Source organism: Theobroma cacao, chromosome 5 (assembly GCF_053813885.1).
Source record: "Theobroma cacao isolate CCN51 chromosome 5, ASM5381388v1, whole genome shotgun sequence".
In the NCBI taxonomy this organism is placed as follows: domain Eukaryota; kingdom Viridiplantae; phylum Streptophyta; class Magnoliopsida; order Malvales; family Malvaceae; genus Theobroma; species Theobroma cacao.
Genome location: NC_142643.1, coordinates 37,666,479 through 37,691,593, shown reverse-complemented (window position 1 = coordinate 37,691,593; position 25,115 = coordinate 37,666,479). Strand labels below are relative to the sequence as shown.

General features: G+C 34.8%; 5 protein-coding genes across 9 annotated transcripts; 3 read left to right on the top strand and 2 right to left on the bottom strand.

Moving 5' to 3' along the window:
- The first annotated feature begins 1,439 nt into the window (after positions 1-1,439).
- LOC148762842 (uncharacterized) lies at positions 1,440-5,146 on the top strand. Its single transcript, XM_088806509.1, has 2 exons — positions 1,440-3,679; positions 4,929-5,146. The coding sequence occupies exon 1, from the start codon at positions 1,655-1,657 to the stop codon at positions 3,662-3,664; it is 2,010 nt and encodes a 669-aa protein (XP_088662635.1). The 5' UTR covers positions 1,440-1,654; the 3' UTR covers positions 3,665-3,679; positions 4,929-5,146.
- Positions 4,217-7,709, bottom strand: LOC18599230 (transferring glycosyl group transferase). 2 transcript variants are annotated; one of them, XM_088806510.1, is made up of 3 exons: positions 7,369-7,448; positions 6,333-7,081; positions 4,217-4,681 (listed from the first exon to the last, which is right to left on the bottom strand). In XM_088806510.1, the coding sequence occupies exons 1-3, from the start codon at positions 7,435-7,437 to the stop codon at positions 4,444-4,446; spliced, it is 1,056 nt and encodes a 351-aa protein (XP_088662636.1). In that variant the 5' UTR covers positions 7,438-7,448; the 3' UTR covers positions 4,217-4,443. The 2 variants fall into 2 exon arrangements, with proteins under 2 accessions (XP_088662636.1, XP_007029171.3); XM_007029109.3 differs by having other exon boundaries at positions 6,333-7,709.
- A 2,628-nt stretch (positions 7,710-10,337) lies between these two features.
- Positions 10,338-14,535, bottom strand: LOC18599229 (myosin-binding protein (Protein of unknown function, DUF593)). The gene is made up of 4 exons (XM_007029108.3): positions 14,142-14,535; positions 12,242-13,839; positions 11,253-11,299; positions 10,338-10,820 (listed from the first exon to the last, which is right to left on the bottom strand). Exons 2-4 carry the CDS (start codon positions 13,676-13,678, stop codon positions 10,718-10,720), a joined length of 1,587 nt encoding a protein of 528 aa, XP_007029170.3. The 5' UTR covers positions 13,679-13,839; positions 14,142-14,535; the 3' UTR covers positions 10,338-10,717.
- Positions 14,536-16,823: 2,288 nt separating this feature from the next.
- On the top strand, positions 16,824-19,459 carry LOC18599228 (cell division cycle 20.1, cofactor of APC complex-like). Of its 4 annotated transcripts, none has more exons than XM_007029107.3 (5): positions 16,824-17,224; positions 17,383-17,597; positions 18,010-18,279; positions 18,386-18,973; positions 19,088-19,459. In XM_007029107.3, the coding sequence occupies exons 2-5, from the start codon at positions 17,469-17,471 to the stop codon at positions 19,226-19,228; spliced, it is 1,128 nt and encodes a 375-aa protein (XP_007029169.2). In that variant the 5' UTR covers positions 16,824-17,224; positions 17,383-17,468; the 3' UTR covers positions 19,229-19,459. The 4 variants fall into 4 exon arrangements, with proteins under 4 accessions (XP_007029169.2, XP_017976220.2, XP_088662237.1 ...); XM_018120731.2 differs by having other exon boundaries at positions 17,342-17,597; XM_088806111.1 differs by having other exon boundaries at positions 17,327-17,597.
- Positions 19,460-21,155: 1,696 nt separating this feature from the next.
- On the top strand, positions 21,156-25,050 carry LOC18599227 (SPX (SYG1/Pho81/XPR1) domain-containing protein / zinc finger (C3HC4-type RING finger) protein-like protein). The gene is made up of 6 exons (XM_018121616.2): positions 21,156-21,908; positions 22,620-22,864; positions 22,972-23,220; positions 23,295-23,432; positions 24,397-24,455; positions 24,646-25,050. Exons 1-6 carry the CDS (start codon positions 21,695-21,697, stop codon positions 24,749-24,751), a joined length of 1,011 nt encoding a protein of 336 aa, XP_017977105.2. The 5' UTR covers positions 21,156-21,694; the 3' UTR covers positions 24,752-25,050.
- The last annotated feature ends 65 nt before the right edge of the window (positions 25,051-25,115 follow it).

Sequence of the window (25,115 nt, the reverse complement as noted above, 5' to 3'; positions counted from 1 at the left end):
TTTCATTATAAATTCTATTTGGGTATGTCCTCATAAAGGTCATGTTATGTTGACCTAAGGTCAACATATATCATAAGATATCATGATATTTCCATGATATATTGATGTACAATAAGTTTAAAAAATTAAGAGAAATGGTAGAGCAAGTGAACAAAATTAGAGTAAATGAAGTTATATTTATCAAATTTAGGGTAAAGTAGATAGCAATGGCATGGGGTTAATAGCATGAAAGAAATTTGCCTACATATCTACTAAAAATGGGAAGCTGAGATTATCAGGAAGAATGTTTGCACGTAATAATTGGGTGTAAAAATGGAAAAACTCATGTGCGTTTTGACAAGCTGAAAACCCTTTAATCAAGGCGTTGTAGATGAACAGATTGGGGGTTTCAATTTGGGAAAAGACCTTGAAAGCGTAATCTAATAAGGCTGTTCCAAATGAAGGGTCAGTGCATAGGGAAATAAGACGACTGGCAGCGAAGATGTCAAAAATGATATGGGTTCTTATCATATGACCATGGATGATTTTCAGCTGAGACAAGTTCTTGCTGGATTCGAGTAACAGAAGTTTTGGGTTCTTTAGCCTTAATGTGTTTAACACTTGGCTGCTGCTGCTGCTACTGCTATTGCTACTAATAATCATTGTCCAATACCACGATGATCAGACACAACCAAAGAGGTTGGTTTGTGCTCTAGGATAATATTTAAAAGAAGATTGCGGAACAGAGCTGGTTTTATTCTCTCTATCTTTGCTCCCCACTTTTCTAAAGCCATTTTCAGGATCTACCATGGCTTGCAGACTTATGACATAATTACGATCAACTAATGGGATAAGTGTTTCTGTATTTTTTAGCCAATGCTGAATGGAGTTCTGCTACGATTAACTTGAAAATATAAAGTAAAGAAATCAAACAGAGAAAGAGTACTTAAGATTACAAAACAGTAATGTTCTCTATGATTTAATCCAAGCCGGATCTTATACTATTTTAATGTTCAAACATAAATAATGTGATCAACCATGAACATAGGATTTTTGTTTTTGGGTCAACAAGTTAATTTAAAGACTAAAACGAACGTCTAATCAAAATACATAAATTTTACATGATATAAATCTTAATCAACATATTCACATAAAAAAAATTGTAATTAGAAAAATACTATTAGTACTTGCTAACAGCGAAAATAACAGGAAGATTATCAAATTATTGGATCTTACTAACCCCGTGTTTGTTTGTTTGTCTTTCTTTTGGTTCCTTCGTTTGTTTATTTTTGTCTTGTTTTGATTGATTGTTTATTTGTTTTTTCTAATAAGCAAGTGGAGATGAAGGTAAGGAAATTGGTAAGTCCATTTTTTTTTTATCTTAAATAGCTGGGTCCCTTGTATCTATCTTCAAAACTTGGTCAAAAAGTTTGCAAAATTTGCCGTCAATGAAAAATATATTCGTAAAGCAACCATTATCAGTAACTGCCAATAAACAAATTATACCACTTGCTTAAAAAAAAAAAAAACTAAACCCTAATCTTAGGACAAATCTCCAGTAGCAGAGGGTACTCCAGAGAGTGGACAATTGCAGCAATACTATCCTTCTTTAAAAAACTTTACTCTTAGGACAAATCTCATGCGAGAACACTGTTAATCCATCTTGAAAAGAGAGATGGATCTTAAACATTTTAGCCATGACCATCCGCTGGTGTTCATCCAAGAGTGGAGTCGTGCAAGTGAAGAAGAAGAAGGAGCTTATTGCTTTGCGTGTGAGGAACGAGTAGAGAGTTCATGCTACTGCTGCAGCGGTTGCAAGTTTTATCTTCACAAGACATGTGCCGAGTTAGAGTTATCGCCGGAGGTTAGCCATCCCTTCCACCCTCCACACCCTCTTATTCTTCTACCAAAATCACCTTATTCTGGTTCGTACTCATGCGATTTTTGTTGGGGGAGTTTTTCGGGATTGGTTTATCATTGTGCTTCTTGTCAGTTCGATCTGGACATTAATTGTGCGTCCATTGCTGGAAACTTTGATAAAGTAGAATACCCTTTCCACGAGCATCTATTGATCTTAATTGAAAAGCATAACAGGATTATTAGATGTGATTGCTTGGGATGTATGAAAGAAATATCATCAAGCCCATTTTACAAATGTTTGGATTGCAAGAACAGGAAGGGGTACCTTCATAAAGAATGTGCGGAACTACCCCTTGAGATTAACAACTTTCACGATCGTAGACATCCGCTGACTCTCTTGCAAAATCCACCTATTCATTTGGACAGTTGTTCTTGCTACCTGTGCAAAATAAAATGGAAGGGATTTGTTTACTATTGCAACGTTTGCGAGTTCGGCCTTACGCCTGAAGATGTCTCACCACTACCTGAAATTACAACTGTCAATCATGAACACCCATGGACTCTTCTATCAAGACCAATGTCATTCATTTGCGATTTTTGTGGCACTGATGGCTGTCGTACTCCCTATTTGTGCACTACATGCAGCTTTATTGTTCACAAGAGTTGCATTTCATTGCCACGCATCATCTCAATAATGCGACATCATCACCGACTTTCTCATTCTTTTTTTTTTTTAGAAAATCAGTCTGAAGAGTGGGAGTGCAAAATTTGTCACCAAGAAGTGAATAAAGAATATGGAAGGTATTATTGTCCTGATTCTGAATGCAATTATATTGCACATGTGAATTGTGCAACTGATAGAAGTATTTGGGATCCAAAATTTAATGAAGACGAGAGGTCTGAGGGAGAATCTATAAATTGGATCAGTGATATTATTCAAACAAAGTGTCTAAAGGGAGATGAAATAGCAACAGAGATCAAACATGCTTTCCACGATCACAATTTAATTCTCACTTTTAGTGGTAAGGTTAAAGATGATATCAATTGTGATGGGTGTATGAGGCCTATCTCAACTCCATTCTATGGTTGTGAACAGTGCAGATTTTTTCTTCATAGAAATTGTGCTGAGTTGCCTAGAGAGAAGCGACACCCAAGTCACAAGCACTTGCTCTCCCTCACGAAGAATGATGAATTTGTATGTTGCTATGCTTGTGGTCGTGTTCACTATGGATTTAATTACAAGTGCAACAAAAGAGATTGTTACTTTGAAATTGATATTCAATGTAGTTTATTGTTAGACACTTTCAGGCATCCAAGTCATAAACATCTACTTTTTCTCGATCATAACTGTCATGGGAATTGCAGTGGCTGTAACAACATAAGTCCATTAGCATACAAATGTACGCAGGGTTGTGAGTTCATCTTAGAATTTATGTGTCTCACACTACCGCAAATAGCTTGGTACAAGTACGACAACCACCCTCTCACTCTAACTTATGATGAGGGTTCAGATCCATATCAATTTTATTGTGATATTTGTGAGGAAGAAAGAGATCCAAACAAATGGTTTTACTATTGTGCTGATTGTGATAACGCTGCTCATCCGGAATGTATTCTTGGAGATCTCCCATTTATCAAGCTTGGCAGAACATGGGAAGCTCATCGTCACCCTCACACGCTCACTTTTGTCAAGAATATTTGGAATTGCCCTCGATGTAATGTCTGCAAGAAGCTTTGCAATGGACAGGCCCTTCAATGTCCTGAATGCAACTTAATCTTCCATTGGAAATGCCAATGGGATTTACCAAATTTGAATGGCGTTTGATCCAAGAGCTCACAGGTCAGTATTTCTACAAATACCAAATGTGTCAATTGCAATTCCCGTTTTTTGTTTGTATCAATATCTGCTCTTGAATGTTGTTTTTAGAAGCAATTTAATTTATTTGAAGATCAAATACAACTTACAGCCATGATTGGTAGTCCTTAATTGGTATATGTCCTCTCAAAGCTGCTCTGGATTGGTATAATATTCTTGTTGATAGCATATAGTTTAAGCCGTTGAGAAAAGAGCTCTGGCCTTGTTAGGAATAGTAATCGTTAAGGGGATTTGCCATGTCTCATTAATATGATAAAGACAACGGGAATTGTATTGAGCTTCTGTATTTTAAACAACCCAATGCTTAGCCGAGTTTTGGTCAAATCAATGAAGTTCATAGGTTCATTGCTCAATGCTGAGGGCCTTTCCACCATAACAGTATAGCAGCTTGCCTTGAACAATCAAATGCAGTCTCCAAGTAATGCGGCTGTGGATGTTATTTGCAAAGAATGCAGCATTGATAATCCATTGACTATGACAGACCACATAAAGTAGAAAGAATTGTAGAGAGCTATGACATTAGTGTTATAAAAAATAATTGAAGTACAACCTTCTAAAATTAATTAATGTCAAAATTGTTTTCAAAAAATTCATACTTTACAGGAAACCTGAAGGAAGGATAGTGACTAGTTTCATCCGTATAAGAATAATAACAATGCTAAATTGCTAGACTAGTTGTTGCTTGTTGGTCTCTTGTCATTCTCTGGTGGCCTTCACGGGTGTTTGCTTTAGAAAGAAAACTTGAAAGCACCCACCTTGGAATCAGTCACCGAATCCCAGAAAGACAATTTCTGCTGGGCCTTTTTCTCCTCTGCTTTCTGTGACAGTTCATCAATTGTTCCAGGGAAAGAAGCCTCCATAGCATTCTTAAACTTCTCATACAAATTTATTCTGTCCCTTGTCCCAGAAACAAGCTCGCTAGCATTTGGCTTCTTAAGAAAATCTAGAACATTCAACAAATTTCTCCTGCAATAGCAAAAAAAAAAATAAGAACAAATATTTGTGATTTTTCATTGCTAGATGCTCAAGTAGATTGGGCACAACTACTAGCATATGTGTGGTTTCTTGGGGCACTAAAGATGGTCTAGGGACAGCTGCCCAACTTAGGCTTTCTTGGTATCCTCCTTGAAATGGATTCACAGATTGTTATCCATCTTTTGAATTCTACCATTACTCTAAACCGCTCACTTGGAGTTTTATTGGATGATTGCAGATGCCTCATGAACCAGCTGCAGGTACAAGTGGTGAGGCACGTCTATCATGAGGAAAACCTGAGCAAACATCCTTCCTAAGAATGTAACCGATATGGAGGCTGATTCTCTTATGTATAATATTTTGCCCTGGACATTATTTCTTTAAGTTTTTAATAAGATGGAGATTGTGTATCCCAGAACCAATAATATTGGGTCTATGAATTCTGATGTTGTTGAACCATTGAGTTTGTTATGTATCAAGAACTCACACGGACCACTAGACCACATAACTAATATCTTAATTACCGAGTTTTTTATTTCTATCTAATATCGCAATTATTTATGGAATGTGAATCCATCAGTTACAGATCATTCAAAAAATGGAGGGAGAAAAGTAAGTATCCCAAAGCATAGATGATTAACCATGATAACATCTTTTTCTTTCTTTAAACAAAATTACTAGTGCTCCACCATACACCATCTGCAGTTCACATTGGGAGTGTAGGGGAAGTTCATAATCACGTAGGAGGCCAGGGTTGCAATCATCGAAGGCTTAAAAGACTCTATCCTTGATAAAGATGAGCTAAGGATGCTGAATGACAATGAGACTATTATCACATTGAGATTCACAGAGATATCAACTTCTGTGATGCTTAAATACAATTTAGCCAAAGGCATCCATTTCACAAAATACATAACAATGACAAGTCAGTAACACTTCTGGCGGAGAATGATATAAGAAGAAGATGGTATGTTGCCACGGTAGTGACTGCAACAACTTCATGCTGAGGCCCTTGCAGTACTCATAATTACTTTATTTTTTAGGTTTCAGAGAAATTATTTTTAAACACTCTCATATCTTGTTCATCTTTGATTACAATTGATTTAAGGCTTGTACAGGTAAGCTCAGAGAAGGAGTATTCAAAGAAATATTTTGTTTATAATTCTGAGACAAAGAGATTCAAATTAGAAAAACTGGTCCATACGAAACTTCAAATAGGAATAATAAGCTAGAACAACCTTAATTTCTTCAACAATAACTCAACCTCTACTGTGTTTATCCATACCAGGCAAAGCTTACCTTCTTTGTTTTATCACTCAGAATATCGCAATGACTATAACAGTATCCTAAAGCCAAGCTTAAAATTGAGCTCAATTTATAACCAATTCCTCGTGCTATTCAGCCTTTGAGGGAATGGCCAAAAATTATGTCATAGAATTTTTCCCGTATCCTACATTTATTTCTTCAGTTCAGGCATTTAATCCTAGTCCATGTCAAATGAGATTGAAAAGGACAAAATAGATGTAATTTTGCTACTAATGTCAAAATTAAACTCAGAGACTGCAGTAAGTGAGTATTCTAAACCATGGAGAAAACTAATAAATAAAAAGAAAGAGAAGGAAAAAAAAAAGAAAAGACATACCTGCTAACATAGTTTTGTGTAATGGCAATGGATTCTTCTAGGTTAATCACTAGATGCCACCATCCATTAGGCACAAAGATCACTTCTCCAGCCTTACAGATGCACTCAATGGGTCTCTTTTTCCAGTTTTTTGTTGCGCCATAAAAGTTCATGAACCACTCAATTATTGAAACAGGACATGCCACCTCCGCACCATCTGGGCTTGGGTGCACCCCTGGAGGAACCACATCAGGTGGAAATAAAACCCATTTCTTAGATCCTCTGATCACTGCATTCCAAGCAGATGTCGAATTAGGATCAATATGGAAAGATGAACCAGACCCAGCGGGTCCAATTATAATCCACCTATAGTCTGGCCTCTCGTTGCCCAAAACACTAAACAAATCCTCTCTGAAGTACACTGGAACTTCATACTCCAAACCTAAAGTCGGAATTTTTTCCACAAATTTTGGATCAAATAAGTACAACGGCCTCTCTTCTTTTACCTGATCCGAATACCTATAGTAATCCTCTAGCCTCATCTTCACTGGACCAACTGAAAACTGAACATCACCACATAAATTAACCAAATAATCTCTATCCCATTTCTTCAAAGCATCCCAATTTTCCATACACCCTTCCAACAAAACGGGCTTATTCGGTTCTTCAAAATTCATCACAAAATCCTCCACACTAATCCCTATTTTTCGAATTATATTATCTCTTTCAAGCCATTCTGGTTTCATTTCAAGATTAGCACATAACCAACTCTGAAACAAATAATCAGAATAAAAATCCCTTACTCTCAAACCCGAAAAACAGGTACTTTTCGAAACATCAAATGAAGGATGAAAAATAAAAATGTAAGTAAATTTCCATGACCCGTTATACAAAAACCTTCCTTTTAGATTATCCAATACAAGATTCCTCCAAAGTGGTTCATGGCTAGTGAAAACATAAAAAGATTTGCTAACAGTAGCTACAACTCCCAACTGGGTTCCTTCCAAAAGGCCTAAAATTTCAAGAACAAGCTCATCAGACAGGATTTGGAGATTACCCAAGCCAGTGTTTCTCGAGTTAGTAGAGCCGGGGTTGAAGTAAAGGTTTCCCAATGGCTGAACTCCATGAGAATGTGATGGAGCTGAGGATTTAAGGTCGAATCCTTCTTCTTCTTCATTACTTTCAAGCTGCTGGTTTTTGGCAATGAATTTTTGTTTTCTAGAAACATTTTTGTTGGCTTTTAGTTTGATTTTGGTTTTGGTTTTTCTTTTTCTTTTTATGGTTTGGGACAGTAAACTTCTGCTACAGCTTAGCATTGTTTAAGGTTTTCGGTCGGGGTTTGCTTTCTGCTAGCAGAGGGAAGGGTATTACAAGGGTTTTGCTTTGAGAAACGGCGTCTGGCTTTTAGGTTGTATGCACTTAGCCCAGCTACCAAGGCCCATTTCTAGTCCGAAAATATTCGGGCCCCAAAAAATCTTATGGCTATGAATTTTCTTCCTAATAAACCTTATGCATAAATTTATTTGCATCATCTTGTAGGATTTACATTTACTTAATTTAAATCATGTCTATTTTATTACATTACCAAATTCAATAGGTATAAATTTTTCCTTAATTTCAAATCCACTCTTTCATAGTTAAGTCAAACGTGAGATAAAAATTTATATTTTCACTCAAATAAACACTTTTTATTATAGTGTTAAATTAAACTTACGTGAGTTTATAATATAAGTGATGTCGAATTTAATAATATGTGTCATGTTAAAGCATTGAGTACGTATATTAATCTTTTTTTTGTTAATTAAATTTAGGGTTATTTGCTGTAAATATATATATATATATATATATATTATTTTGTAAGAATTTTGTGTATATTTTTATAAACCTAATAATGCATGTTGAACAAAAGGGTTGGTAAGTCAAGAAGTGGAAGACAAATTAAACATGAACATGTTGAGCATGTCACTTTGAGAAAATGATAATAAAATTATAAGTTCGAACATTGCCATTTCTTATTCTCAATTTTTATTTGGATTTTGGGTTGTTTTTGATGATCGATGATCAATTAGATTTCGAGTTAATTCATATCAAATCGTTTCGAGTTCATATTTTTCGATAAGTGAGAATGTACGTATTTTTTCTTTTCATCAAAGGTGGAGTTAAAAATTCTTTTTAAATGAGTTAAGAAATTAATTAATATAATATCATTATTTAGAATACAACAAAAAATATATGAAAATTTTCATAAATAATCATTATAATATTTCTATAAAAAAAATACTAAAAAAAAGTGATTGTTCAATATAAAGATATATAAGGAGTTTCCATGTTTTGAAACTGTTGTAATTATAATTGGTTCATTAACAACAGTATTAGTCAATTATTTATCAGATTACTTTTTATTCGGTTTCACAAGGTTTTCTTTCTAACTTGCATTCTATTCATCTAACAATCATCCAACATTTAATGTCAAATATTCGATACTATCAATATATTTTAACTAACTATTGAAGCTATCGTTAATATAAAAAAAAAATGAAAATTTCTCAATTCAAAATTGGTTTCTCCTCTTTTGACCTTTTCCAAATGCACACAATGATCTTCTCGTTGGATGCACCTTTTCTTCTTTATGGTTATGGAGGACCACAATATCCAACAAGATTTCATGATATGATATTATCAAAATAAATAAATAAATTATACTTACTTTGACCTTTTATATGTATTTTATATTAAATTTAGAAGAAAATAAAAGAGACAAGATTTTTTGCTTCCTTATTTAAATCTTGTCATTAAAAAAAAATAAAAGTTCCAAGACCAAAACCCATGTGATGGGATATATTATTATTCACTAATTATTAAAGTTTAAAAAAAGAACACTTTATATGGTATATATATATATATATATATATTAATGGGGTTAATTTATGATTTTTCCTAAGCTAACGGAAATATAAGTGGAGTGAGTTAACTGGAGTGACTTAGCTTGTTCATTCCCAATTCTGGCTTTTGCTTTGTACCAACCGCTTGACCCATAATACATTTATTTATTGTAAAAAGTTTATAATGAAGCAAAATAACAATACAATAAACATGCAACTTTGGTTAAACGATTTCCATTTATCTTATGTCCACTTCCAAAGTAAAATCTAACTGTATTTGTCCGCAGCAAGCAACTGTACTAACTGTATAGATATGTAGATTACTAGTTTAAAACGCAGTTTCCTCGTGCATTCCTACTTTGGCTGGTTTTTGGGGGCAACCCAAGCGCCCATAATCATAACAAAAGAGGACGGACGTAACACATTGTAAAGTTTGTAACAAAGACAAAACTCTCAGAGTCACAGGCGCTTTACAAGCAGTTAAGCAATGGCCATGCTTTATTTGTGTTATGATTTCCAACCTTACAATTGCTTGTTATTACCAACGACAAGTACTAACCATATCAAAGTTAGTTTTTTGCTTTGGGATTGGGACCATACAACAAAAAGCATTACAGCACGATCAATAATTAGAGTTAAGCCAACCATTGCGGATATGAGATATCAATTGTTTATCTAGAAGCATAAATAAAAAATAAATAAATAAACCCTGCTTGCTAGCCTTGTGGTCTACCACAGCGGCGTTGAATTTGTCAAATAAGACATGGTCCAGACACTATCAAGGCCAACTTAATAGGCTATGACGAGAGGTTAGGTTTTATCTAAGACTCTGCTTTACTTGAATACAATTCCAACAGTATCCTCCATCCTACAGAAGCTAAACAAACTTTAGGAAAGAATTACAGCTCCAATATGAGAGACAGACGGTGACATACAGCATTGTAAAGTTAGCTTAATATATAGAACCCGCATTGGCAATTTGTCAAAAGTTTCCAGATCCAAAAGTTCTTTAACATATTTCTTCTACATTCTATTTCCCCCTTCCTTTTTTTCCCTTCCAAGGAGAAGAAACATATTTACTAATGACCAGGATGCTTGATATAGCCAAAGGAAAAATCAGCAAGTAAAACAAGAATCTTGATGCGCCTTGCGTCAATAACGCCTTGGAACTAACCATTGCTTGAAATGGACAAGTATAAACACTGCATACTTGAATAAGAATCATACAAGAATCTGACATATACAGGAGAAGATCGCCAATAGACACATGCCTCAAGCTGAAATCCAACAAACTATATGAGCGAGTATGCTCACATGCATCCATGTTTTGCTCATCAAGCAGCAAAACGTATTAAATCCCAAAAAAATGAAATAAAAGAACACTGCACAATATACCAAATTCAGCACCAAGGAATCCACAAAAAATGGATGCAAAGTAAACACTTTATAGCTTTGTCAAACCCATTCAGCATTCACAGTTGTAATTATAGGCTTCATCTGGACATGGAAGTGATACAATCCTTTTCACACTTGTGTGCTTGAAAGGCATCTCCACTGCCTCAGTCGAGGACCCTTGTCTAGAAGCATTAGCAAGCCAACATTGTTTGCTGACAATCCATATAGGTACCTATACAATTAAACAAGAAATACAAACAGAATTAATCAACGCCGGTATTAACATTTCTCTAGTATATAATATGCTGATAAACTTCACCGTCAATTTCCAAAGTAAAATGCAATAATCAAACAAATTACACAAGTACACAAAATATATATCTAAATGCATCTCCATTGTTTCAGGGCTAACTACTAAAATGATACTGCTTTAAATGACAAATGTTAAGAGACTGCATTTCTTTCTCTTTGCATATAAAACCAGAATAATTTGTTTTGATTTTGCTGTAAAATGCAATAATTAAATTGGTTACTTTTAACCTAATAATGCTTACCATTTGATAAATTATTGATTAAGAAAAAAATAGAGAAACCAAAATATGTCAGTTTTAAAATATAGGTCAAACCCAACGGTAACTATGTATAAAACACATCTTCAACTTACTTGCTTCGACGAGCTTTCCGCTTCCAGAAAATGAAGGACACAACCCACTGAAAAGAAAACATCAAAAGGCAAAAAATTTTAGTGGCATTGTGGCAATACATTAAAAGAAATACAACAACGTTCAGATTATGGATAACATAGAATAGCTCTGTTGATGGAACATGAACACATGTTCTGTTTATGATGCTTCCAACAATGTAAAGAGCAACATTCAAATGAGGAGTTTCAGAGAAGAAAACTAAACAAGCCAAGTGGAAGAAAATTGGTATTCAATACGTATATAAAAAAATACTTTTTCATGAAAACTGGCTACATTCAACGGCTATTATGTCAAAATTGGACCAAAAGTAGCTATGTCACAACCCAAATTTGATGCTTCAACAGATACTTGCTATACAGGAACTAAAATAATACAAGAAAATCAGTGGAAAAAAATAAGTAAGGGAATGAAACAAGAAAATGGAAAAAACATAGTCAATGAGTACAGGATACAGATAAAGAGTAGTAAACAGAAGGGCAGGCTTTCTATGCAACCAAGGATGAAAGATGAGGGAGATAATGACCTACAGACAAGATACAACCGGGATGATGACCTTCATTATTTCTGTACTTCATGTAAGCAAAGTAATTATATATGTAGCTATTGCCACATAGCCTTCCATATATAGACAGCTTTAAGAAACTGTTAGTCTCCTAAATATGCAATTCATTGAAAACACCTTTACACCAATACATTTCTGCTATTTTGATGGTCATAGAGAACATTACCCGAAAAAAAAAAAAAAGGTTAACACACATTGCACTCACAGACATGCAAGGGGGAGAGAGAGAGAGAGAGAGTTTAAGTCAAAACTCTATTGCAAAATTTCATTAATTGAAGCAACAAGAAAATGAATACTGCAAAATATAGAGACATGAGAATGTCAATAACAGAACTAGACAATTTTAAAGCATACACAAAAATAGCACTTTATGCATACAAAGATTACCTTGAAGACGGACATGAATGGAAGGCTTCCAAGAATAGATGGCTTCCTCACAATCACTCGTCTTTCAGGTGACATATCCTTGCACAAATGTTGAGCTATTTCTTTCAATAATACTAACTGTGCTTTGTCAGTTCGCATTGATATTATTGCTTGTCTCATTGATTCCCTGTCAACCTCAAGGGCCTGAAGCCTCATGTAGAGCTTCTTGATATCAGGATCACTAACATCAGGCAGATTCAATGTCTCCCTTGGAGTGGATGCATAATCATCACATATTCCAACTCCAGGTTTGGGTTCTGCAGTTCCGTTATATGGCACCCCATTATGGACAGAATCAATTGTATAAACTCTGTCACTCATGTCATCTCCAACTTCTGAAGCATTATCCATTCTTCTTGAGCTGGAAATCTCCTCCATTTCTGAAACGAACTCCACCTTCTTGAAGCTAGTATTAAACCTGGGAGAACTAGTATTAAACCTGGGAGAACCAATGTTAAACCTGGGAGAATCACTGGTAAACTCTGAACCCATCTCTTTAGCCAGGACTGAATTTAAACTATCAGTTGAAACCCTCCTTGAATGTTTAGGTCGCCTAGGAGAATGACCAACTATCACCTTCTCCAAAACATTCTTTGTTCCAGGAAAATCTCCATCCACGTGACTTAGATGACTGCTGCTGGGATTCCTCTCCATTTGGCAGATCCTTTGTTCTAGATTCCTCAAGTGCTCTCGGGCACGAGGGGTCTCACCAAATGCATATTTCTCAACATCTTCAACATCATCACCAGGATTCTCATTCAAATTGCACTTTAGAGGTGGATAATCATATGCAGGAAGATCAACTTGGACACCAAAGTTCTCAGCCACACCCAGATTCCGGATCTGTACATCCTTCTCCCCTTCAGCCTCTGCCTCTGTAAGTCCATAACTCATCATCCTATGCTTGTACGCCTGCACTTCACAAGTAAGAGCTTGAATAGCCTGCTCTCTCTTATACAACAGATCCTCCAAAACCGTTATTTCCTGCTGATCATGTGCCATTTTCTCCTCTGCAAAACGCTTAAATTGCCTTGCCTCCATTTGGATCTCTGCCTTCTCCCTCTGCAACTTCAATATCATCGACATGGCCTCAGTTGCAGCTGACGATGAGGCATTTCTCTCTTCCTCCAGTTCTGCATACAAATCATGTATTGCTGCTTGTTGGCTACTAACCGTCTCCCGCAAAGCAGCACATTCATTCTCAATTTGGACTCTGGCATTGGAATAAAGATCCAACCCAGGAACATAAAACCCATTTCCAGTCTCAAACTCATCATATTTTCGTTTCACAGACCGAAGCCAAGTACTTGAAGGATCACCAATCAAAGAACATGTAGTACAACCGCAATCACAACATTTCACCAAATCTCTTGGAGGTGAAAATACTTCTGACTCCATATATCAATATATGCATTCAAACTCAAGCAATCTAATTATTTACTAACAAAAAATAATGAAAAAAAAATTAGAGTTCTCTCTCTCTCTTGAATCTTAGATCCTCCAATGAAAGTTTCCCTCCTTTCTCTTTTGACTCCACCCACCAGCTATATAAATTCCTCCTGGATAAAAGAACGATGAAGAAAAGCTCATGAAATAAACAATAAAACAACAAGATTAAACAAGAAAATAAATGAAAAGATATGTAACTAAAGTTCCCTTTTCACACAAATGTTCCAGGAAAAATAATTATCTTAAACAAATTAACCAACAAAAGATACATTATGCGATAATTTCCAGTTAAAATTCAACCAATTAATCTTCTCTCAACAAAATCTTTCCAAAAAAAAATTCCCCGGAAACAGAGGGGAGAGAAGAGAGAAATGAGAAGCGAGAAGAAGAGAGAAGAAGCAATGCAACTTACCGTGGAAGCTGAGAGAGAGAGCACTGGAAAAGGAAACAAATTTTCCCGGGAAAATTAACCTCCAAAGAAGCAAAATCAAGCGCTTTATATTTTTATTTTTATTTATTTAATTCCTTCTTCTTTCAGAGAAAATCAATCCCCTCTCACCAAGCAAAGCTGGGAAGAGGAAAAATGGTAACAGCTTCAATGGTGTTTGGAGGGAAGGAAAATCAAAGCTGAGAGAGAGAGAGATAGAGAGAGAGAATCAAGATGGAAAAAAAAGGGATATTAGAAAGTGGAAACCCTAAATTTTTTTTTTTTTCGTGGGGGGGTGTTTGTTTGTTGGGGACGGAGTTTGTTTTTATTCAGCTTTTTCGTTTTGTAAGGCATTCTCGATTTTCGTGTCGACCAGAAAGCCAAAATGAGGTAAGCATTTTTTGGGAAGATAAAATTCGATAAAGAAAGAAAAGGGTGAAGGTCAATGAATCCGACGGTTGATTGGAGCCTAAATGCGAAAACGAAGGGTCGATGATCAAATCGGTTTCGGATTCGGACCATATTGATAGCTCCTGATAAGGTGGAAAATGGCGGTTTTTGGGAGCATGATAGTTAAACCCGCGTCGTTTGCTGTTAATTCTTTAGTGTGAGCTTGCGTGTACCTTAGCTAAATTTGGCTAATGAATTGACCAACACGGGTCAATATGTTGGTGGACTAAATCATTGCACACTCGATTAATACTTTATTATATAAACAAAAATAAGTTTTGAATTTAATTATTCATTAATACCAAATTAAACCAAATAGAAAAAAGTAGATAAAAATGGTTAAATGCTAATTATGCTAAGATGGGAATTGGCAATGCAATAAAACAAAAACAAAGATAATATGTTGAAGGACTTATCACTAATTAGGTGAGCAAAACAATCATATAAATTTATCTCAAATAGTTAACCACATGAAAATATATAAAAATAAATAATTTTATTTCGACTTAATAGTTATTATCTTTTTGGAGAAGATTGCGATTTAAGATTCGAATTTTTTTATATCTTCATCTTTGATATTTACCAAAAAAAAAAAAAGAAAAAATCTAAGTGGATTTGGTCCCATTGACCAATCAAACTCAACTTTAGGGAAGTGTGATGTTGAGCCTTGTGAAAGCTAGTTTGATTAACTTTGGTTGGGTTATTACCATGCATGTATTTTAGTGTTAAACAAAGGATAAAGGGTGACTTAGTCTTAGATTATGCGAAACTATTTGGGGAATTGTCTTCATTAATTATGTAGCTAAATATCAGATGTACATGGAACTTGGCTTCTAGTAGTCATTGTGAGTTTCATCTTTCAAGTTCCATTCAATGAAAGTGCAAATCTGGTTAGCTTAGTTTGCAATGACCTGTAAAATAAAGGCTAATTAATGAAAGTGCTTTTCTGTTTTTGTTTCTTTGGGTCAAAATCACTTTGGGCTTTTTGGATTCCTAATTTGCATATTTCTTTAAAAGAAAAAGGAAAATATATTATTTTATTTTCTTTTTCTATTTTTTATGTTGGTCTCATAAGCATGTTGGTACGACAATTCAACTTCTCGTAAAATCTTATGGCAGCCATTTTGTACTTTGATGATTTTATTGAATACATGTAATAAGCGTGCTACAAATTATCTAATTATAAAATTGTATTTTTATACAAAATAAAAGATCATCAAATGAGAATTAAATAAATTGTTCTTAGATGCAAGATAAGATCGAAAGCTTTTTTTATTTAAATTTGTTTAAGTTGAAAAAGAGAAACGATAGTTGAAATCAAAAGAAAAATGATATAATATTTTAAAAAACTCTTTAATTAATTAATTATCTAGTTAAAATGTTATATGTTTTTTTTATATCTACTTGATGATAATGTGATATTAATATTAAAAATGAAAAATACCATATAATTACATCAGTGTGTCATGTCATCATCTGTTATGATATATTGATATATCACATTAACGTTATGTAATATAAAATATTAAATGATATTTTAATTAATAATAATTAATAAATTATTAATTATATAAATTTATTTTATTCAAAATAAAAATATAAAAACTTGATCGGATATAATAAATAAATAAATATGAAGTTTTGTAGATAATTTAAGAAAATTTTAAAATATTATATGAAGAAAAAGTGAGAAAAGAATAAATTTGGATGTAAATATATTGTTTCATACAACATCCTTACTTTTAGTCATGAATAGAATTCTTAAAACCTTAACTATAAAAGAAATAATAAATAAAAGCTCTATATTTTAAAAAATTTGAAAAATAAAATTATAAATATTAATGAAATAAAAAAATAAAATTAAGAGTAGAATAATAAAATTGATCTTATATAAAACCTACTAGTTTATGAATTACAAATATTCGAAAAAAAAATCAGTTCTCTTTAATGATTATTTTATATTGAATCAAATGCATCCTTTTTTACTCCATCAAATTTCACATTATGCCTACATATAAACTATTTAATTTTTTCTATTAAAAACATATTTAATGTTTAGCATATACGAGTACAATTTAATTATATATATTATTTAATAATTATGTAAAAAAAATAGTCCTTATTTGTAATTTTGGTACAAAATTTTGTAAACCGCCAAAGCAATCTCACATAAATCCAAACGTTCCCACTTCCCAACGGCTAACTCTTGCTCAGCACTTCCCTTCAAGCAATCGTCTTGTCGATATTTCCAATCTCTCTCTCTCTCTCTCTCTCTCGTCTGCACTGGAAACTCTTGCAATCGAAGCTGCCAAATCCTCCATCATTTCGATCCCTTGCAAAAATTATATTTCTTTCTCTACTTGGGGTTTTAGTTTGAATTTTGAATCCTTGTTCTCTGTTCATTTCGTTACGTTTCTGCGAAATTGGATTGCGAAACTTTCCGAAATCCAGTTCGAAGGGAAGGTAGCGGATTTCGCTAACATTGATTATTTCAATTCTTTGATTTTTTTTGTTTTGTGTTGTTGGGTTTAGGGTCCGATAAAATTCTTGTACCAAGAATGCATTCAAGAACCCCACTTCAAGAACTACTTCTTCAAAGAAGAAACACCCAAGACGATGTAAGTAACACAAAGCAAATATTTTGATTCCTTTAGATTCTTTGTTTTTTTTTGGGGGGGTTTTTATTAAAATTCTATATGTTTAATTGAAAAGCTTGATAGGTTCATACCAAATAGGTCAGCGATGGACTTTGACTATGCACACTACATGTTGACAGAAGGGAGAAAAGGGATAGAGAAACCGGATATTATCGGTTCTCCGTCAAGAGAAGCTTATCAGAAGCGGTTAGCTGAGGCCCTGAATATGAACCGAACCAGAATCTTGGCATTCAAGAACAAGCCACCCACGTCGGATGGTGATGGTATGATCCACCGGGAAATGGGTTCCCCTCATCAGTCCAAACCTACCAAGAAAAGGCGGCACATTAGTCAGGTTCTTCATTGTTCTGCCTTTTCACTAATTTTTGAAAAACTTTGGTGCATACGTGTGGCAATTTGAAACGTTTGAATAGATTTAGCTATCGTTTGTTTGTTTCTTTTTTCTTCTTATTATTGGTTACTTGCTTTTTGTATCGGGAAATAGAAAGTAAAATATGCAAGCAAATTATTTTGTTCAATAGTTAAAAATTGAAAATTTGAATTCTTTTTTTTTTTGAAAAATATAAACTATGAAGAACAAAATAAACAATCGAATGTCTTGTGATGGGATTGGGGGTAGTACCTAGTGTTTGACATTCGAAGAAGATTTAATTTAGACCTGATTTGATTGGCAAGAGTGAGACATCGGACTAATATAGGTGCAATTTTTTTTGTCTAATAGTTTGTTTTGGGATTTGATTTTGCAGACTTCTGAGAGGACACTTGATGCCCCTGAAATTTTGGATGATTTTTATTTGAATTTACTTGATTGGGGATGTAACAACGTGCTTGCAATTGCCCTAAATGACAAAGTATATCTGTGGGATGCTTCAAATGGTTCTGCCTCAGAACTTGTCACTGTTAGCTATGAAGATGGTCCTATTACAAGTGTCAGCTGGGCACCTGATGGGCGGCACATTGCAATTGGCCTGAATAATTCTCATGTTCAACTGTGGGATTGTCAAGTTAAGAGACAGGTTTGTCTTATTTTTCTGATTGTTTTTCTTTTCTGTTGGTGATGCTTTTAGCATCTTTTTATTGAGTTTTTTTTTTGGGGGGGGATCTTTTCTGTTAATTGTGCAGCTAAGAACATTGAGAGGTGGTCATCATCATGAGACAAGAGTGAATACATTAGCTTGGAACAATCACATTCTTACAACTGGAGGAATGGATGCTAAAGTTATTAACAATGATGTTAGGGTACGAGAACACACTGTTGCATGCTACATGGGACATCAGTTGGAGGTTTGTGGCCTGAAATGGTCTTCCTCAGGCAAGCAGTTGGCTAGTGGAGGCAATGACAACCTGCTTTTTATCTGGGACAGATTCATGGCTCCTTCAAATTCCAGAACACAGTGGCTACACAGGCTTGATGACCACACAGCTGCGGTGAAAGCCATTGCTTGGTGCCCATTTCAGGGAAATTTGTTAGCCTCAGGAGGTGGTGGGAGTGATCAATGCATTAGATTTTGGAACACGCATACCGGTGCTTGCTTGAATTCAGTTGACACTGGTTCACAGGTCTGTGCTCTTTTGTGGAATAAGCATGAGCGTGAACTTCTTAGCAGTCATGGTTTTACAGATAATCAGCTCATTTTATGGAAATATCCATCCATGAGAAAGATGGCAGAACTCCTTGGCCACACATCAAGAGCACTTTACATGGCTGAGGTACAAAATTGAATTGATTAATTTTTTAGTTTTATATTGATTCTTTTGCTTTTATATGCATAATGTTTTGTTTTTTCTTTTTGTGCTCTGACAAATTTAATTTTTTCCTTCCAGAGTCCAGATGGATGCACTGTGGCAACTGCAGCAGGGGATGAGACTCTGCGGCTGTGGAATGTGTTTGGGACTCCTGAAGTGGCTAAGCCTGCAGTGAAACTGAAGCCTGAGCCATTTGCTAATGTATGTCGTATTCGTTGAGCATATGAAAAATAATAGAAGAGGTTTCCACCTCTCCATTAATTAAGGTCTAGATAAAGATATTTTGTGTAAAGAAGCAGCTTATAAGATTTGTTAGCCTGTGTGAAAATTTTGTCCTTAGGGAGAGTGATTTTCAATTTGGATGTGGAAAGCAATTTTTCCCTGTAAAAATCTCATAGTAACCATATATTGTAACTATTATGTAGTTATGGAATCAACCAATTTATGCTTTGTGATTCTTCTTTTCTGGTGAATGAGGTTATGAGCTTTTGATGAATGCCTCTACTTGTCAAACTTCTTCAATGTAGTTGTTATGAATTTTGGTTTAATTATCCTAAGTACGAGATGGTTGTGTATGATAATTGATAACTGACTAGCTATTCAGGTACAATGAAAGCTTCAGCCCCTGAGAAAGTAGAAACGCAGGGCCCATATTCCTTTTATTGGGAAAGGAAGTGGCTGAAAGGTGAAGACTCCACCTACTAAGAACAAGCATAGAGACATTTGTAAAATAACAACATGGTTTAAGGATCCCCAATTGAATGGTAGGAAAGACTTCTACAGTGAAAATGAAAAAGTGGCACTTGCAATTAAAAAAAAGAAGAAGAAAATGATTAGGAATTGGCCACAAGGCTACAACATGATCAACTTTGAACTTGAAATCTTCAGATTGTGTTTCTGAATTTTAGTTGATGGAAGACAGCACCATTGAGGGCTTTAAACCATCAGCTATGAGAAAAGCTTTTCATTATATCTATGAACCTACTTTAAAATGATCCCAAGAGCTTTAACAAAAGCAAAATCTTTTGCTAGGTCTGAGGTCCTACATTTAGTACATTTTCTTTTATGACTCTGATGGCAAGGTTGAAAAATAATCTATAGTCTCATTCAATTAAAGACAGCTGGAATAAATTTTTCTCATCAGGTTGTTTGGAATTTGGATGCTTATCCAATTAGTTTGCCCAAAGGGACCTACTTTGAAGACAAAAAGGAATGATCATTTCTTATATTGATGGATTCTTTTGCTCAGCGTTTACAAAAAAAGATGTTAAGATGCTCATTGCACAAAAAGCATCCATGTGATAAAAGGTATCTTTGAAAGTGTTTGCTGGTTGTTGGCCTAGTGGGCAAAAATGGTTGGTGTGGCCACTTCATCTCTAGTCATAATGAGGGCTCATATTATAAGCCTATATTGACCATCTTGGCTATATAAATGATCTTGTTCATTGCATTATTATCTTACACACAGAGTGAAAAGATACTGATACTGTTGTTTTGGTTTTTTTTTTTTTGAAAGGTGATACTGATACCGTCGTTAACTTGGGGAAGTCCAACTACTTTCTCTCCCCACTAACCAAGAGAAGCACTTCCATTGAATGATGACAACAACTACCACCACTACCACCAAACAGCTAATGAACAAGCAAACATCACAAGTCAGATATGCCCATGTCGTTTTTCAGAAAAAAGTCTCTCTTTGGAATTATATTGGAAGTATAATTCTCCAATTCCCCATCAATTTCCATATTAAAGTCAAGCTTGAGCAGCATGGTGAATTTGGCTTGGCTTCATGATCATCCCCCTGATGCATAACATATTATTGGTGTAATTCAAGCAACTTTTCTTCATAGTATACACAGCATTTTGGTTAAACTTGTCTTTATCTTTTACATACTAAGTTGTAATTGCAACCTTTCTTGTGTATAAAGAAAACTGCTGGAGTGGAAACTTTCATAATTTTAAGCAATCGAGTTGGCATGATGATCGAATGGATAAGTATGCCAAGGTTGAGATTCTATATTATCTATTTTAACTTTAAATAGTATATTTATATATTTTAATTAAGCAATATTTGTATTTAATAAGGGGCCAGACTCACTCTAGAGTCTAGGCCAAGAAAGAACAATACTACTAGCTCTTTAGAGTCTCAAACCCATATGTTATTTGACCCGAGAGGGATGAAGTAGGAGCTTGAGCTTTGAGGCTAGGGCAGATGTTGTACACGTGCTGATTGCATGGGGGCCAAATGTCCGCCAATGTAAATCGCGAGAAGATCGCGCGATGTGCTCGACCGTTCGTTGTTGGAGTCTTTTATGTTGCTTTACGAAACCAAACACCAACGCCCTTTTTAAAGCATATATCTTCTCCACTATATAACAGCCACCTTTGCATTCAAGAAGTATACAAAACAAAACAAAAACTCGATTTTCTCTTTCACTTTTTTGTTTTGTAAGTAAAACCCTCAACGTGTCTTGTCGTTTGGGCCAGGACTGTATTGACCCTGTTCTGCTTGATGTTGGAGGCAAAGAATTAACTTTTATTTTCAAGCATTGGGTTCTTTTTATTTTTGATATCTGGTAATCAGATCAAGAGGTTTTTTTTTTATAATTTTTTTTGAAAAAGAGATATTAAATTTTCATTGGATTTCTGGGTTTGTGATTTAATTTTGATTGATATATTGGGAAGATGAAGTTTGGAGAGACTTTTAAAGAGTATCTGCACGGGGATCAGGAGTGGTTTTTGGAAAAGTTTTCTCATGTTGAGTATAAAAGGCTTAAGAAAGTGCTGAAAAGCTGCAGAACCTGTAAAGCATTACCTGACTCTAATAATAAAACTGAACAAAGAGACGAGGAGGATAATCCCACATTGTCTCAGTTTTGTCAATGCCAATCTTGCCCAGGTGAGTTCCTTTTTTGTATCTCTTTTTAAGAACTGAATTTTCTATATTATCTTATTCCACCCCTGGTGTATTATGTTAGTTGGTATTAATCAATTTGATTACACTGAACTGTCAAAATCTAGGATGGAATGATGGGAAAAGACTATATTTTTTCCAACCATTGTGTGGTTTTATTTATTTATTAGCATATAGATTTCAAAATTCTCATTTAGAGAAAAAGATAGGATAAGGGAATATTGGTTTTGATTGAAATTTAAAAATTATATACCAGAGGCATAGCATCCTGCTTATATTTCCTGCCTCCTTAAAGCTTTAATTTTTTAAATTATTTGTTGGCTCCCCATTTTCAGTTTTCATCAAGATTTTAAACTTTGTAAAGGGTATTTAAACAATAGAGGAAAAGAATTTTGGTTCACACTCCCACTTACAAGACTTTTAGAACAAGAAAGAAGTTGAACACTGTGTTGTCTTGTCCTATAAGGTAGTGTTTAAGAATTTCCAATTTTGAGGTTTTTGGTTCTTCCTTTGCCTGAAAATAACTTACAGCCTTAAAAGGCCTATTCGTAAATTTTCTTCGATAGCTTTTGCAGGCAAAATCTATGTTTTCCTATTATTCTGATGCACCCTAATTGATAATAGAGCTCTTGTTGCTGATGTAAAGTTCATGATGCTTAGTTCTAGCATCCAATAATGAGCTTTGTGCATTTTTAGTGTGTGATCAGATGTTCTTTACTGAGTTGATGAGAGAAGCTACGGATATTGCTGGGTGCTTTAGTTCCAGAGCCAGACACCTCCTCCATCTTCATGTTGCCACTGGAATGCAGAGATATGTATTGCGGTTACTGCAATGTTTTAAAAATGACCATCAAGCATTGGTACAAGAAGGGCAGATGCTAATAGAATATATTTCAATGAATGCAATTGCTATCGGTAAAATCTTGAAGAAGTATGATAAAGTATGCAGCAATTCTTTTTGTTTTTTTCTCTATCATTGCTGATACTCTTTCAATCACCTTGTATTAGAACAGGATACTTAGATGATTAATTAATGTTCCATTTTTAGGTACATAGCTCTGTAAATGGCAAAAATTTCAAATCCAAGATGAGGGCTGAACATCTAGAGCTTTTGCAATCACCTTGGCTGGTAGAATTGGGAGCTTTTTACTTGAATTTTAATGGATCAGATGGCGGAGAGTTCATTCAGTTTTCTGGTTCTTTTGTTTGCGACCTCAGTGCAACAGAACCTGTGATGACAATGATGCTTCCAAATTCAATAAAGCTAGAATACGATCTAACATGTGCTATTTGCTTGGTATGCTCTTAACTTAGGTACAGTCCAAGGAAACATATCATGTATTCTCATATCTTTTGGTCCTTATCTCGCAGGAAATTGTTTTTAATCCATATGCATTGAGTTGCGGTCATCTTTTTTGCAAGTCATGTGCTTGCTCAGCTGCTTCTGTGATGATCTTTCAGGGACTTAAAGCCACAAGCCCAGGTTCGAAGTGCCCAATTTGTAGAGAGGTTTTGATTCTATAGCTTTGAACTCTTTGGTTTACTGTTTTACGAACACATTCAGCTTCTTCTTGCGTATTCAATCTTTTTCCATATGAAATTTACGCTATGTTCCCTTATCCGTCTGGTAGTTAATTAGGCTAAGGATTTGCATACTTATGTGATAAAAAAATTTGGGGAATGATCCACCTATCTCTCATCTCCCTTTTGGAAAGGCATCTCGTTTCTGTTATCTTAGGTGATGCAATTATTTTCTCATTGCACTTTCGTCACACTTCCAAGAATCTTACTCTTTTTTTTTTTTTGAATTATCCAAGAACCTTACTCTTAATATATTTTGTGATTTTAATTGACTACATTCATATCAGTTAATAGGAACATGAGTTCCCGTAATTTGACAAGAGCAGATAATAAGATACTTGCCAATTGATGAGTTCAATGTTTTATTTGCTAAATCTCCACCCATATGTCTAAGAATCTTCTTCAGGGAATAAAGCGGTAAGTGCCATCTTTAAGTTGTACCCATTGATGGTGCTTCATTGCATGCCTTCTTTGTTTGGTAAATGGAATCTTGGGGAGGAAAGGGTGGTTCATTGCATGCCTTCTTTCTTTAACTGTTTCTGCTGTCTTGCTGATATTGTTTCTTGGTTTTGGATGAAGACCCAGAAAGTTGTTCTTTCTTAGTGGTGCAAGTTTTATTCTAATTGGTGTAGCATTGAAAAGCTTTTGTACCATAAGGGAGAAATTTGTTGAATTATGTTTGTCGATGTGAATTGTACGACCCCTCTTCCCCTAAAGAAAAAGAAAGAGAATCAGAAACTTACTCAAATGGGGGTGTTGGTGTCAAAGCTATTTCAGAAATTTTCCCATTTCAGAGTGTCAACTTGTTACTTCTGTTACTTATAATGTTGCAAAGGCCAGACTCTCAATGTTTTCTCTTATTAATGTTTTGTTTTTGTCCTCTCATCTGCAGGCTGGAGTATATGCTAACGCGGTACACATGCTGGAGCTAGATCTTGTAATTAAAAGAAGGTGAATAAAAGTGAAAACCTTAATTATTTCTTGGTAAATTAATTAAAAAAACTGAAATTATGGTGGTCCGGGTTCAAATAAGACGCATAAATTCTTTGATTATTTATCTATGTCTCTCCTGTACGGATTTCGGACCAGTTCCCATAACCCTTTATTTCTTTATGTGAAATTCACTACAAATCTGCACCAGGCACAAAGATTATTGGAAGGAGAGGCTCATAGCTGAACGTGCGGAGATGGTAAAGCAGTCCAAGGAGTACTGGGAATTGCAAACCAAATATGTGATTGGCTATTAGTTAATGAACTAGTGGATCTCCTTCAGTCCTTCTCAAGATGAAGCCATTGATGAGTTCAATGAATGTAGAGCTTTGCATCAATCAAGCAAGGTAGAGAGGCTTGGCAATTGGTTGCCTGTAGTTGTAGCTATTTCATTTAAATGCTCTAGACTTTGACTAAGAGAGCAGTGAGAGCATTGTATCCATCTTTCGGCTGTAATTAAACATTTTTTCTCCTTGGACCTCTTGAGTGATGGGTCCATTTATTCATGGTTGAACTGATAACAAGAAATGACAAAGATTTTTTCCTTTTTGTTGTAGTTTGACAGCTATTCAATTTCAATGCTTTAATTAAAAACAGAAAGCAATAAGGTAATACTTTCTT